Consider the following 14,779-nt stretch of genomic DNA (forward strand, 5'->3'; position numbering starts at 1 on the left):
TTTGTTGATAGCGTATAAGGTTCATTTTTACCCTTAGGAGGTACCAGTTATGACAGGTGGTTACGTTTGCACTGATATTTTTCCATCTTATAACAGTAGCGGTTTAAGGAGAGGGTCCGCGCGGGGGATCTGGCCTGTACACAGTCCTTCACATAAAATGAAACTGATTTCATGTATTAATGTATTTATTATTCTTTCGTGAATACGGTAGGCGTGGTGATAGCGCGAAAGCACTAATTGGATGCTAACAGCTACTGTAGCTCGTCCTCAGTTGGGTTGCACAGTGCATTTAAACATGTATACAAGGAATTAGCATTACTTAGGGTTCCACCCAAGAGGAGGCTTGAATTCTGAACGATTGTGGAGAATGTAAGACTTTTTACGGTGGGGACACTCACTATGTTTCCCTTTACCATATCTCGGCAAATGCGCAAAATCATTGGAGTGACGTCACGGTCTGGTTTGCTTGGAACTGTAAAGACTCAAGCATGTAAATCGAAGACCGTAATGATCATGATTTTCTATATTATCATTGGTGTCCTGTTGCCAGTTTTTCCAAAGATATCTTTGCGTTTAGATAATTCCAACACAGGTAGCCCGAGCTCACCATTTGGGGCTTTTAAACACGGTACTCAAACCATCTATAAAATTAAAGTATTTGTATCAGGAAATTGAGAGATTTGTATGATACTTCAGAATTAACTTTTTAATTCGAACGTAAGCTCCTTTGGGCTACCTGTAATCCCACAAAAATTGCAAAGCCCGATCCATGATCTACTTTTATAATAAATATTTCATTGTTTTTCATATCACATTTACGGACACTGGCAAAGTGTCCGCTGGGCCATAAAATGCGTTAATTACATATGGCTTGAGAGCCCTGATTCCAGACATGTGATCTTCCCAATGCAGGAGCGATGCTAGCCTGTTTAACAGGCTTGACGTTGAATTTGCTCAGCTCCTTAGTTAAAAACTCTGTTTTCGGTAACTATTTCTCTGTTGTCCTACGGATAGACATCAGTACCTCTTGCAGTTTTCATGTCACCCCTTGAATACCAAGCCAAGCCATTCCATTCAACCTCGCCGCGGGGAGTATCAGACGCAGCTTAAACCGGTTATGTAACAACGAACCATACAATAACTCAACAATCGCGTATTTATTTATTCATTTATTTATTCTCGTTAAACGTGAGATCCGAAAATGTGTTTACACCATCATACGCACTAAGGCATTCAAAGCCAGTGACACCACACCCGACCCACCCACCACTCAGTCCTGTTATCACATTTAACTCTTCCCTTCGATCCATATCATTTGATCATTTACAAACATTTCAAGATTTTGTCTTTGCGCCACTGCCTTAAAATCTGCACCTCTTTTGATTTCTTTCAGCCGGACGCACTAACAACCTTAACAACGTCATCCTTTATAAGACCCAGGAGGTGATAATTGGGACAAGGAAAAAGTCGAAACGGGTGGGGGGAAAATTTGACGAAGAAACGTACGAAAGAAAACTAAAAGCCCCTGGGGACAAACTCTTCAGTATATTTGTTAGTTGATTTTTTCCCGCTCGTTTCAACTTTGTCCTCGTCTCCACTATCGCCCCTATATTAAGGCCATCCCCCACCCATTTCAATGATGGAAAAAGGGCGCGTTTTGCTTTGGGCGCGAACTCATCATTTATTTTAGGGGAGGGCGAGGTTTAATTATTTTTTGTTATTATTCAGTCTAAGATTGCAATCTTGGACAAATCAAATGAAAAATTAAGGCCACCCTCCACCCCTTCCCCCTTTCCCCATTTCAATGATAAAAAAATGGCGCGCTCTTTTTCAAATGGCTGATATTATTACCAATTAGCTACGCTAAAATTTACAAATTATCAAGGTAATTCACATAATAATAGTAATAAAATATTAAAGTATCGATACTATTATGAAATATATAAAATATCTTACGTTCTTAAAAAGAAAAAAAAAAAAGGAAAACCATTATCTACACTGATAATTTATTTCTTTTCCAGGGCATTGTTAGCACGGATGCACATCGCAGTAATGAACGTGCGCTTGTAACGATCTGTGCACAAGTGTGATAGGTTACAAATACGCTTCCCACTCGTATTGTCCTTGGCTTTATGCTTAGGAGGTTACAAGCTGTGTAAACTATTTAGCGGGCTAAAGATACTAATAAAAGCTTCCTACAGTTCATGACGCCTATCATTCAGAGTGGACAGACCAAATCTAGCTAGGCAGTCACGGTATGGTATGCCAGCAGCCCAAGCGAATAACCTTTTAAATATCTGATAATGGAATATTTACCCAGCCAACGTTTGATAAAGTGTATTTTCAGTGTATGACGTCCCAACATGTGACAATCTGATTTCGGTTTCCTTAGCTTGGAATGAAGAAATGCGAGTTTTGTTGTTTACTTTTCAATGTAACGGGCGTCGAAGCAAATCACTCAAACTCATCAAACGCAATACTGTGTCAAGACACCAAAGGTTTTAGGTAAGCACAACTATAAACCATCATTTGCTTGGGAATTGTATGGCTTATGTAATTTAGCAGTTTTGAGAAGAAGGACATAAACGAGGTGAATAGACAATCTTGCGCGGATAAATATTGTTTTAGCCGTTGACCGCTTACTGTGAAATGGGGGATGAAGCTCGATTAAATCGTGTAAAGGAATTTTAAATTGACTAAACTCGATGCGCCCGATACATTTATTATAGCTACAATTACGAGAATTTAATAATGTATATATAAAGGGCATTTTTGCAAGCGGAGAATATTGTCAAGAAAAATTTGATTTTTTCATCAAATGTGAACCAGGTTTAATCAGTATAGTATGGACGATTTGAGACAGCTAACTACACATTTCCTGTTCATGTTATAATTAATTCTATGTCCACTTTCCTCTTGATCTTTAAAAATACTTTAGCCACAAAGATACATGATTGCGATGTTTGAGGTCGTAAAACACGATTGAATGGTTTCGGTTTCTCGCGTGAAACTAATTCATTTGGAAGTCTCCGATATTAAGGTTGCGCCGTTATAATAAAGCGAGAGATGACTAAATAAGTGCAAATACTAAATTTTCTATTGCAAGGCCATGCTGTAAAGCCCTTTAGCAGTTTACAACAGAGTCATAAAAATAATGCGATATTTCTGTCAGAATCGCGGGCCTTAACTATTTAAATTTAGATTTAGCTTCACGAACTTTTGTTTCTGGATTAGAAACTGACAAACAAAACACAATCCGAAACAAAAAGCGTAAAACATAGCATGGACTTCGTAATTATTTTGCGTACCCATATTGTAAGTTATCTCGGTTGAATTTTCTCGGCACAGTTCAACCCGGTTTGTCGTGATAAAATTTTCAATCCTGTCCTCTGAGCCACAGGGCTGGATTAATCTTATAGATCACAACTTGGATTTTCTTTGAAGTCACACTGAGCCTTGACTGTTCGGCTGAATTTAAATCTTAGCTCTTTAAATTTGATCCTACTCACAATAGTTCGGGTTTTTTTTTTTTTTTTTTTGACCTCAGACATTAATGTGCAACAAACGCCCTGTGTATCGTTCCCTGTCTTAATTCATTACTTTTTTGTCATGTATTTTTTACCAGTGACGTCGTAGAAGGTGATCTGGGGAACTGTTTATCGGAATAAAGATATAGTTCCGCGTTTTAGAAGTTCTCTTTTCAGTAAAACATACCTCGAAGCTAGTCACACAGAATTTATTATTCACGATATATTGTAAAGACGCTTCAAGTTTTCAGGAAGTACAACTATAAACTGCGTGACAGTTTAGAGAAGAAGGGTAGTAAAAACGCGACTAGTTGATGTTTTTCTTCTTGGACCAAAGAAGGAAATCTCACCAAATCGTTCAAATTATAATTTTTTTTGTCTGAAAGCGGACCCAATGGAAAATCAGTTAATTTTTGTTGCCTTGGTTAAAAAAACTGATCATGAAAGTATAAGGAACATTGTTGTCGTTTGTTTGACAAAAAGTAAATTAAGAAAAGAGAGAAACTCATGTGCAAATGAAATAAGTAAAAACACTGAACTAGTAATTACAATACTGCAGCAAAAGCGAGTTTTCAGAAAGAAGACAGAAAAGTAGTTTTAATGTTTGGTTCTTGGAATTTCGCTTGTGGTCGGCCGATCGAGTTTACTATTTCAATTACACCAAGAATGGATTTCTGAAAATTATAAGGTACTACAACTTTATATTCTGATATCATGAATTCAGTAGCATGTATCTGTGCTATTTACCATACCATAGGCAAAGCTCGGTCAGTATTTACAAGGGAAACACCTTGAAATAAAGATATGATTCCGTGTTCTTGAAGTTTCACTTTTTTATTGGGAAGTTCACCAAAGCATGTAACTCATGTTAAAGATTTCGGTGTCTTGAAATGAAAATGTGGTAAGTCCATGTTTTTGATAGAAGGTTCACTGTTCAATGCGATGTTCGTCGAGGCAAAAAACTCATTATCCTTTTACGGCAACTAATACAGGGTCAAAACACAGTTTAAGTTAAACGCAGTTTGGTATTATGCGGACTACAAAGCTTCATATACAATTCCGGTAACGTAACGTTTCAAAGAAGAGCCGAATATCTTCGCGTATAGTCAAACTCGATGCTTTTCTTCTTCGGATCAGAAATGAACATTTCTCCAAATTTTTAAAATTGTTTTACTTAAAACTTGCTGTAATTGTAACTCTATGGACCATTCTTTCCTGAATTACCAACTGATGTAAGAAGTATAATCTGAAAAAGGAAAATCGTTTTCGTTATTTGTTTGAGTAAAAACAAATTTTGCGCGGGCAATTGAACTGAGATAAACTCATAATGAAAATCAATGATAACAACTTCTCCGTATTAGTGAAATAAGCTGTCCTTTAGAATACTGCAGCAATAGTGGTAGCAGAGAGAATGTTCAAACTTGCTTTGTCGCTTTAGTTTCACCAAGCTCTAGCCTTTCGGTTTTCAAATTTTTAATTTTAGATTTTATGGTCCGAGCAGAATGTTATGCCCGCTTAGTATTGCAGTATCTCTCCTACCATTGCGAGTTCTGATATCATTAAATCAGTGACAGAGCGGTTTCCGATTGAGTGTCGTAAAACCAAAACCAAAGTAATTACTCTGGCCTATCGCGAAAGGTGTAAACAGCACAATGAAACAATCAGAATTCGAAACAAATACATGTAACGGCGCCAAGCGCGGGAAAAAGTGTGCGGCCAAAACACGATTGGTTTTGGTTTGGATTCCCATTGGTTGAGAAAGTGGCGGGAGTTTCGTTAACCACTCACGGAGTGTAATAATGCAAAACCAAAGCAAATGCAAATTACTTTCGACACTCAATTGAAAACCACTCTATTCATCTCTAACTTTTATAAATACCAGATGAAGAGTCAGTAGAAGGTAAAGCTTAGTCAGTATTTACTCAGCCAACATTACATTTCAAGTTTCCATCACTTGTCAGTATCACTCGTGTGATAGTTAATTTGTTTTGGTCAGTGACGTCACATAACGTGACAATTGCGTTCGACGTAGAAAGAACGCACTCCTAATACAGATTGGAGTCAAAATTGTATGGGACAACAAACAAATGAATGCAACCATATCGGGACAATTTCCCGGGAGGCGTATATGACATCCCCGCAGATTTTACAGGGGCGGATGACATCTTCGCCAACTTGGCAAAGAAGAGAGAGCCTGGGATCGAGATCATCGAACACACTCCCTAATCTTTGATTATTACTATTTTATTTCGGTTTCTGTGAATAAAGATATGGCGGTGCCTTTTTTGAAGTTCACTTTACCGATGAGAGATGCGTCGTAAAAGCTAATCACTACTGTACTCTGCGGACTGTATAACAGTTTAAAGGAGAATAATAACAAGAAAGCTCTTAGACGGACGGAGGATGAATATCTCATCAAGTTGGGCTAATTTTGTTATCTGAAACTGAATCTAGTAGGAACTTGTACCTGAATTAGAAATTGTTCAAAAAAAAAATAATTCGAAACAAATCTTTGCTTAAAACAAACTCTGGCGTCATTTGGCTGACTAAAAGTAAAACATGAACTGTCGATTGATGAGACTTCCGATAAAGAATTCCGATTGTAGAAGTCGCGGAAAATGTCCGTGACGCTTTTCAATCTTGTTAACAAGCAGTATTACGAGATCCTTACGTGCGAGAAATCTCAACGCAGGGTAATAGGCATGTGTTTTCAGCCACGAACGCAAATGTACCTATAACCAGAGACCAACACCCATAAAACACAGAAACAACACTTCAGGGGCGTTGGCTGGGAGATTAATACGTGACTAAAGCAAAGTTGTTTGAAGATTTGCGAAAATACACGGAAACACAGTTCCTTCTTTATTGGACTCCATTTACTCCATATTCAGTGTATATGTGAAAAAAGTAAGAAGTTTTCAATTCATCATGAACCATGAAATCATGAAATTCCTTTACGCCTTGTATTATTAATAACGGTGCAAGATTGCATGACCTGCATAGGCCATATTTAATCGACGTTTTGATAGAATTTTTTCTTCCTTTCGTCATGAGAGTAACACATAAAGTGTAGTTAGGACATTAAAAAAGCTTTTCTGTGCCAAAAATGTCCCCTTTATCTGAGTCGCGATTGTGAAATTTCCATTTTTAAAACATTATCCCCGTATAACCCCTCCCCCCCCCCCTTGTTTTCTACCCTTTACCACCTCCTATTCATACTCTAGCGTCTAAAAGGCCTTTTAGTGAAGAACGTCTTCCCTTAAGCATAGTCAATAAGTTGCTTGTCTTTCAGGTTGGGGGAATTTTGAAACATAACTGTTTTGTACTTTATATAACAATAACTAGACAGTAATGTGAGCATATAACATTTCTTTCCTGCAGCCGGCCACCCTGGCAAGTCACGAAATGTAAATCATACCTTGGGCTTCTGAGGTGGGTATTAATTTCTTCCATCGAGTTCAAAATTTATCCGAATAACTCTGACAATGGAGTATAGACCGAGGTTGATTTACTCCCCCACCTTCATAACTCTTAGAGTATTAGCCTACAGACTGGCTTTCACAAGGACATAAGCATACGAAATTCAAGCATTACCTCAAACGCCGCCCAAGAAAGTGAAAGAACCTACAATATAAGCAGAAACATGAGCAAAAGAAGAACGAGCAGGTTCATTCTACTTGTAGCTTCTTGTGCTTCAAGAGAACGGGGGCGACATAAGTTCGACCATCTTGCTTAATATCAAGGGAAGCTGGTGTCGAGAATTCCGTCAAGGAATGGTTTAATTTCTGTTGGTCCGTTTGTCCGTATGCTTAAAAAATATGTGGCTAGTGCTCTCACATGCTCATCTTTATGCTTACGTCCTAGTAAAAACCAGTCTTATGGGGGGATAGTTTTACATTACGTGATATTAATTCCAACATGATTTCTCGATGGCGGGAAATCATGATGGAATGTCCTATGCTCCTGTGCGTGGGCTTTTTGAAATAGAGTTAGCACTTGGTGGTCTGATCTCCGTGGTATAAATTTGAGTTTATCTTTAAAATATATTATAATTGACATTCCTTATGGAAATGATCTCTTTAATTATTTGATAATTCTTGGTAAACTATGTATATGGGAATGTAAATAGAGAAAATCCTCTCCAAAATTTAATTTGTTCATGCACAAAGTAAAAACTAAACAAGAAAATGAAAGGCTTATCGCTATACGAAGTAAGAAGCCTCTTGATTTAAGAAAGAGATAAGAACCACTTCTGTAATTTGTTTTGTCATTTCTTGGAGGTAATATGTGGATTGCCTATTCAAGACCGTAGCTTCTTTTTTTTTTATTAATGAATACTAGTTTGTAACTGTAAATGAAGTATCTGCACTGTGTCTGTGGTGTGTTGTCTTCGTCTTTTGTAGTTGTGTTTAAAAAATAATAATAACATTAACATCTTTCAAATAGTTTGTTTGGAGTGCTTGTCATTAATTTGTAATTTAGAATATTCCTACATAATTTTACTATGCAATGGTATCTATTATGTCATTGTAAATATGAAATGAGTTTCAAAAGGGCAAGTATATGTAATAATACAATGTAAAAGGTTAACAGTTTAATGAAGCATTCTCAATTAAAAAAAAAATGATTTCTCGGTGGCGGCGATCTTGGACCTGCTTGTTTTTAGTTTTGTTTTTAGAACTCATTGGTGTTTTCTTATACAGTAATTTCTGTTTTCTACAGCAACAGTAACTTGCCAATATTCGATCCATAGCACTTTGAGGAAGTAACTTCCAGCTTTCATGGCGAGGAGTCCAACCAAAGCTGGAAAGGAAAGTGACGTCACCCAAGGTGGTGAGGAAAGTGACGTCACGCCTGCTGGTGAGGAAAGTGATGCCACTCAAGCTAATGACGAAAGTGACGTCGCACCAGCTGTTGAGGAAAGTGGCGTCACGTTAACTGCTTCGGAAAGTGGGGTCACACCAGCTGAAGGGGAAGGTGACGTCACGCCAACTAGTGAGTATAGTGTCGCGTTGCGAGCTGGTGAGGAAAATGACGTCAAGACGACTGGTGGGGAAAGCAACGTTACGCAAGCTGGTGTGGAAAGTGACGTTACCCTAGCTGTCGTAGAAAGTGGCCTCATGCAAGCTGGTGAGGAAAGTGATGTCACCCAAGCTGGTAAGGAAAGTGCGTTCACGCAAGCTGCTGAGGAAAGTGACGCTACCCCAGCTGTCGTAGAAAGTGGCGTCACCCAAGCTGCTGAGGAAAGTGACGTCACGCAAGCTAGTAAGGAAAATGCGTTCACGCCAGCTGGTGTGGAAGGTAACGTTATCCCAGCTGTCGTAGAAATTGGCGTCACGCAAGCTGCAGAGGAAAGTGACGTCACCCAAGATGGTAAGGAAAGTGCGTTTACGCCAGGTGGTGAGGAAAGTGACGTTTCCCCAGCTGTCGTAGAAAGTGGTGTCACGCAAGCTGCAGACGAAAGTGACGTCACCCAAGCTGGTAAGGAAAGTGCGTTCACGCCAGTTGGTGTGGAAAGTGACGTTATCCCAGCTGTCGTAGAAAGTTGCGTCACGAAAGCTGCTGAGGAAAGTGACGTCACCCAAGCTGGTAAAGAAACGCCGGAGTTTGATGAAGACACCTTAAGAGGTGAGAAGAAATATGCCGCTTTCTTTTACAGTTGACTATTTATCCTCTTCTGGATAGCCCGCAGTACAGGTGTTTATTAAATGGCTGGCTCCGCGAGCGGGCAAGATGGGTCAAATCCTGTGCTGTGATTGATCACCCGATCGAGGCAAGATGGAGCTCTCTTGACCCCTCGGGATTACCCGTAGCCGAAACGATGGGTTTTGTATTATTATTTTGCATTTAAAGAAAATAAGTTTTCAACCAAAATACCGAATTATGTTTTTTTCTCACTATAAGTCGACCTGGCTTAAAAGAATTTTTTAGAAAGCAGCATGTTATATAAAATGACTCAAGTTATTTGCACGCACCCTTCGACCTAGAGTGGTAACGTAAAAAAAATTACTACTCTTTGCGTTTTTGAAGTCCCTACTAGACCAGGAATTAAGCGTAAACCCTCTTAGCTGAGTGTGTTCCTTGTTCAAAGTGCTATGGGTAGATTGATACGAGTGAGGTGTTGTGGGATCGTTTGGATGGAGGAAAAGACATTTCGCCAACCAATAAAAGATTTTACCGACGTTTTCTTTGCATAATTCTTCTTTTAAATCTCTTTTGCTTTAAAAGTGTTTTCCTCGTAGGTGACTGCAACCGCCGCTTTTTTTTTAAGATTTTCAGATTCCACAATCCCTTACGCGAACCAGACTTCCAAATTTTTTTTCTGGAGAGGGGAATAAGCAACTCCCTCCCATTCCCATACCTCCTGACTTCTTTAGCAAAAATGACAACAATTTGACGATTTCACTATGCTTCGTGCTTGCCTAAACCCCACACCCCCAACTCGGTTCCCTATCATGTCCAAACGTTTACGAAGTTGTTGAATTCGCACGGTTAGCCGATGAATGAAACACGAAACTTCTTTTAATATTCTTTGTTTTAGCCATAGCAGAGGCTTACAATAATGAAGGTAATGAGAGATACAAACAGGAAGATCTCAGCAACGCCGTACACTTCTACACGGAGGGAATTCAAATGAACTGCAAGGATGAAGAACTGAAGGCCGAATTGTACAGCGGCAGAGCGGAAGCATACTTTTGTTTGGGTAAGAGTTTTTCAAATTGGTGAGGCTTATATTAACTAAGAGCTTTAAGAGCATTTTAAATTGAAACCAGTATTAATGTAATACCCCGGGGGGGGGGGGGGGGGGCACCTCCTTATAAGAGGCTAATGGGGATGTGCCGCTGGATGGGGTCGCAGTTTCACGACTGGATTGACTAGAATGGGGTTGCATTTTCAATAGAGTTACTAGAATGGGGTCGCACATTTTCGGATTTATGGGGTAAGGAAATTCTGTTAAGTAGGGATTCAAAATGGTCGCGGTTAAAAAGGTCTGAAAGTTGTTATTTATTAAATGTAACAATCATCTTGCATTACTTTCCGTTGTTGCATAAATAGAAAGTGACTTAGCTGGGATCGCAAAAATTACATTTTCCCAAAAAGTGACTAAGACGGGGTCTACAACTGGCCACAAAATAGACTATAATGGGGCAGGGGCTCTAAGAGGCCAGCGGCACTTAACCAGCAAAACAGAAACCCAAGTAGCCCCCCCCCCCCCCCCCCCGGGTAATACCTCTCCTCTCAGTTCTTTTACTGTGTCTCTTCTTCCTCAGGAAATTATAGTGATTCACTGAATGATGCCAAGGTTGCTAATGACTTACAGCCATCATTGGTAAAGGTGATTGTGAGAGGTAAGATTTCTAAGAAAAATGTACATCTCTTTTTATCGCCGGGGGGCGGTGGTTCGCTGTGACAAAGAACAGATTTTAAACATGGCGTCCTGTTACATTCATTGAAAAGTAACGTTACATGCATTTATAACGGATTAGGTAAGGCATCATCAAGTATGTACTACAGTATATAAAAGAGACACCTACAGAAATTTAACTTTTCGACTTGAAAGACATCTGGGAATTTGTCTTCTTGGCGCTAAACAAGTTACCCGAGAGAGTACAAGGAGCTTGCCTTGTCCTTGCATTCTCAAAGTGTCCGTTAGTAATATTATACGAGCCCTCTGTTTTTTAAGAGAAATGATTTAAAAATAACATTATTATGATTTTTTTAGGAACAAGTGCTTGTGTTCAGCTGAATCAGTTTGAGGAAGCCATAATGTGGTGTGACAAAGGATTAGCAGTATCCTTTATTGCAGACAATAAAACGTTAACGAAAAATATTGTTCCAATTTATTTTCTTTCATTCATACTTATCTGTACCACCTCAAGCAAGACAAATTACAAAAAATAAGTTCTTTGCCTTTTCATAATAATTTTAATGGTGCTGTTTTTTCTTAAATTTCTGAACAAACAAGGAACTTCGCAAACAATATGACCTTCTGCCTATAGTAGTTTGACGGTTTTCTCGACTGTTGATAACTTTTACAACTATCGTCTTACAAGTCTTGACCTAAGTAAGATTGACAAGAACAACCAGATGTTGTTAAAATTAAGAAGCCGGGCTGTCAATGAACAGAACAAGCTACAAAATACAGCCGGAAAGGACGATGCAAATGAATCTGACGTCACAACTGCTATTGAGAAATCACTGGATAATAAGAATGAAACCATTTTTAGAGGTGAGGAGTTTTACTAATGATTAATTATGGTCCAACTGCTTTTGAGAGCTTTATTGGAAAGTTTGAGACCCAAGCCGCAACACTTCTTAGTGGAGTGGCCATTACTTCTTGTTTGGGAGGGAGGGGGTGGGGAGTCGGTATTTCGTAAGCCACTTTTGTTGACAATTATATGACCTAGTATATAAGATAAGATAAGATAAGATAATACTTTATTGAACACTCCCCAGAGGGGCTTTTCGGTGATCAATACATCATGTTTAAAATGAAAAATAAGGTGAATTAACATATATATACATATAAGAATGACCTTTATTCAGAAAAAAAAAAATGCAAGATGTCTTTTAACGTCTTTCATTTTAGCAAAAGCAGAGCTCTTCAAGAATCAGGGCAATGACGAGTTCAGAAAAAAAGAGTTCAGCAAAGCCATATTGCTTTACACAAAAGGAATCAATGTGGACGTCAAAGATCAAGAACTAAAGGCCAAACTGTACAGCAACAGAGCAACAGCACATTTTAACCTAGGTAAGAAGTTTTGAGATTTTCACAGTTTGTCATACTAATTAATGTATTTGCACAAAAAATAAACAGCAATTGAAGTTAATTGTTGCTCTTATCAACAATGCATGTTTCTTTTCATTGATTTTCGCGCAGGTAACTTTCATAATTCACAAAGTGATGCAAGAACTGCTACAGACTTACAACCGTCTTATGTCAAAGGAATTGTTACAGGTAAGAGTCAGAATAGAAAACTATAACAGCTTTACGTTGTCATGTTAACGAGTAATAAAAGAAATGCTTAACCCAGGCACGCTTTGTATATAAAGTAATATTCTTTCGGCAGTTTTAAAACGAGTCTGCTACTCATTCTAACTTAAATCCTTGTAACTTGTCATCTAATCTGGAAGAATTTAAAAAACACTTAAGTGTTACTTGACGCAATTAGAGGTTAAGGATGGACAAAGTTATTTCGAGTGTGATTTCAGTTTGTGTGTAAATAATAAAGAAGGGGAAAGTTTTGCCACGGTACTATTCTTATTTTATAACTAATTCGTGGAGGCATGATCCTGGCTGATCTAACATAACTCAAGTAAAATGCTAAACTGATATCATTGTGTTTTGTTAGGAGCAAGTGCTTGTGTTCAGCTGAATCAGTTTGAGGAAGCCATCAAGTGGTGTGACAAAGGATTAGCAGTATCCTTTATTGCAGACAATAAAACGTTAACGAAAAATATTGTTCCAATTTATTTTCTTTCATTCATACTTATCTGTACCACCTCAAGCAAGACAAATTACAAAAAATAAGTACTTTACCTTTTCATAATAATTTTAATGGTGCTGTTTTTTCTTAAATTCCTGAACAAACAAGGAACTTCGCAAACAATATGACCTTCTGCCTATAGTACTTTGACGGTTTTCTCGACTGTTGACAACTTTTACAACTATCGTGTTACAAGTCTTGACCTAAGTAAGATTGACAAGAACAACCAGAAGTTGTTGGAATTAAGAGGCCGGGCTGTCAATGAACATAACAAGCTACAAAATGCAACCGAAAAGAACGATGCAAATGAATCTGACGTCACAACTGCTACTGAGAAATCACCGGGTAACAATAATGAAACCACTTTAAGAGGTGAGCAGTTTTACTAATGATTACTTATGGTCCAACTCCTTTTGACAGCTTTATTAGAAAGTCTGAGATCCAAAACGTAACACTTTTTAGGGGAGTGGTCATTATTTCATGTTTAGGAGGGAGAGGGTGGGGAGTCGGTATTTCGTCAGCCACTTTTGTTGACAAACATAAGACCTAGTATATGACCTTTATACAGAAAAAAAGCAAAATGTCTTTTAATGTCGTTCATTTTAGAAAAAGCAGAGCTCTTCAAGAATCAGGGCAATGACGAGTTCAGAAAGAAAGAGTTCAGCAAAGCCATATTGCTTTACTCAAAAGGAATCAAAATGGACGTCAAAGATAAAGAACTAAAGGCCAAACTGTACAGCAACAGAGCAACAGCACATTTTAATCTGGGTAAGAAGTTTGGAGATTTTCACAGTTTGTCATACTGATTAATGTACTTCCACAAAAAATTAAAAGCAATTGACGTTAATTGTGCGCTTATCAACAATACATGTTTCTTTTCATTGGTTTTCGCGCAGGTAACTTTCATGATTCACTGAGTGATGCAAAAACTGCTACAGATTTACAACCGTCTTATGTCAAAGTGATTGTTACAGGTAAGAGTCAGAATAGAAAACTATAACAGCTTTACGTTGTCATTCTAACGAATAATAATTTTAAAAAAGCTTAGCTGAGGCACGCTTTGTATTTAAAGTAATATTCTTTCGGTAGTTTTAAAACGAGTCTGCTATTCATTCTAAGTCAGATCCTTGTAACTTGTCATCTAATCTAGAAGAATTTAAAAAATACTTATTAAGTGTCACTTGACGCAACTAGAGGTTAAAGATGGACAAAGTTAGTTCAAGTGTGATTTCAATATGTGTGTAAATCATAAAGAAGGGGAAAGTTTTGCCACGGTACTTTTCTTATTTTATAAGTAATCCGTGGAGGCATGATGCTGGCTGATCTAACATAAGTTACGTAAAATGCTAAACTGATATCATTGTGTTTTGTTAGGAGCAAGTACTTGTTTTCAGATGAATCAGTTTGAGGAAGCCATCAGGTGGTGTGATAAGGGATTAGCAGTATCCTTCATTGTACACTAACAAATAAAAGAAAAATAAATTTATGTCTCCTCTCTGCGGTTGCCAGCAACATTTAAAGAGATCAATTTTGATTGCCAACAGCCAAGCTTTTTTGTTAGAGCGCTTCAGAAAACCTTAAAAGGATAACACAAACTCACTTTGTTTTTGGATAAAAATTTGGCCATTGTTAATGGCCGCCTTTAATTGAAAAGTACAAAACTTAAACTAATATCTGACAAACGGTGAGGTGACAAAAAGGTATTTTAATACCTTTTCTAGCTTGCCTTTTTTCTGGCCCTCACCTTTGCTAGAGCTTTTTTAA

At 38.1% G+C, this 14,779-nt stretch overlaps 3 protein-coding genes across 3 annotated transcripts in view; all 3 read left to right on the top strand.

Moving 5' to 3' along the window:
• Positions 1-14,779, top strand: part of LOC146467025 (uncharacterized) — a 152,563-nt gene that overhangs the window by 25,811 nt on the left and 111,973 nt on the right. The gene's annotated exons all lie outside the window — the stretch shown is intronic.
• On the top strand, positions 2,428-11,429 carry LOC146467027 (uncharacterized). The gene is made up of 6 exons (XM_085126484.1): positions 2,428-2,505; positions 6,909-6,959; positions 8,250-9,155; positions 10,069-10,230; positions 10,799-10,876; positions 11,251-11,429. The coding sequence occupies exons 3-6, from the start codon at positions 8,309-8,311 to the stop codon at positions 11,427-11,429; spliced, it is 1,266 nt and encodes a 421-aa protein (XP_084982610.1). The 5' UTR covers positions 2,428-2,505; positions 6,909-6,959; positions 8,250-8,308.
• Positions 11,604-14,478, top strand: LOC146467028 (uncharacterized). The gene is made up of 8 exons (XM_085126485.1): positions 11,604-11,757; positions 12,118-12,279; positions 12,409-12,486; positions 12,881-12,929; positions 13,212-13,387; positions 13,622-13,783; positions 13,912-13,989; positions 14,390-14,478. The coding sequence occupies exons 1-8, from the start codon at positions 11,616-11,618 to the stop codon at positions 14,476-14,478; spliced, it is 936 nt and encodes a 311-aa protein (XP_084982611.1). The 5' UTR covers positions 11,604-11,615.

Source organism: Pavona decussata, unplaced genomic scaffold, assembly GCF_977016875.1.
Source record: "Pavona decussata unplaced genomic scaffold, jaPavDecu1.1 SCAFFOLD_140, whole genome shotgun sequence".
Classification (NCBI taxonomy): Eukaryota; Metazoa; Cnidaria; class Anthozoa; order Scleractinia; family Agariciidae; genus Pavona; species Pavona decussata.

What these genes read in the sequence shown, in the direction of transcription:
- LOC146467027 (XM_085126484.1), top strand. Translation starts at nt 8,309, where the DNA reads ATGGCGAGGAGTCCAACCAAAGCTGGAAAGGAAAGTGACGTCACCCAA. An exon ending in GGAAGCATACTTTTGTTTGG is followed by an intron (nt 10,231 to 10,798) that starts GTAAGAGTTTTT and finishes CTTCTTCCTCAG; the next exon opens with GAAATTATAGTGATTCACTG. An exon ending in GGTAAAGGTGATTGTGAGAG is followed by an intron (nt 10,877 to 11,250) that starts GTAAGATTTCTA and finishes TGATTTTTTTAG; the next exon opens with GAACAAGTGCTTGTGTTCAG.
- LOC146467028 (XM_085126485.1), top strand. Translation starts at nt 11,616, where the DNA reads ATGTTGTTAAAATTAAGAAGCCGGGCTGTCAATGAACAGAACAAGCTA. An exon ending in GAATGAAACCATTTTTAGAG is followed by an intron (nt 11,758 to 12,117) that starts GTGAGGAGTTTT and finishes CTTTCATTTTAG; the next exon opens with CAAAAGCAGAGCTCTTCAAG. An exon ending in TGTCAAAGTGATTGTTACAG is followed by an intron (nt 13,990 to 14,389) that starts GTAAGAGTCAGA and finishes GTGTTTTGTTAG; the next exon opens with GAGCAAGTACTTGTTTTCAG.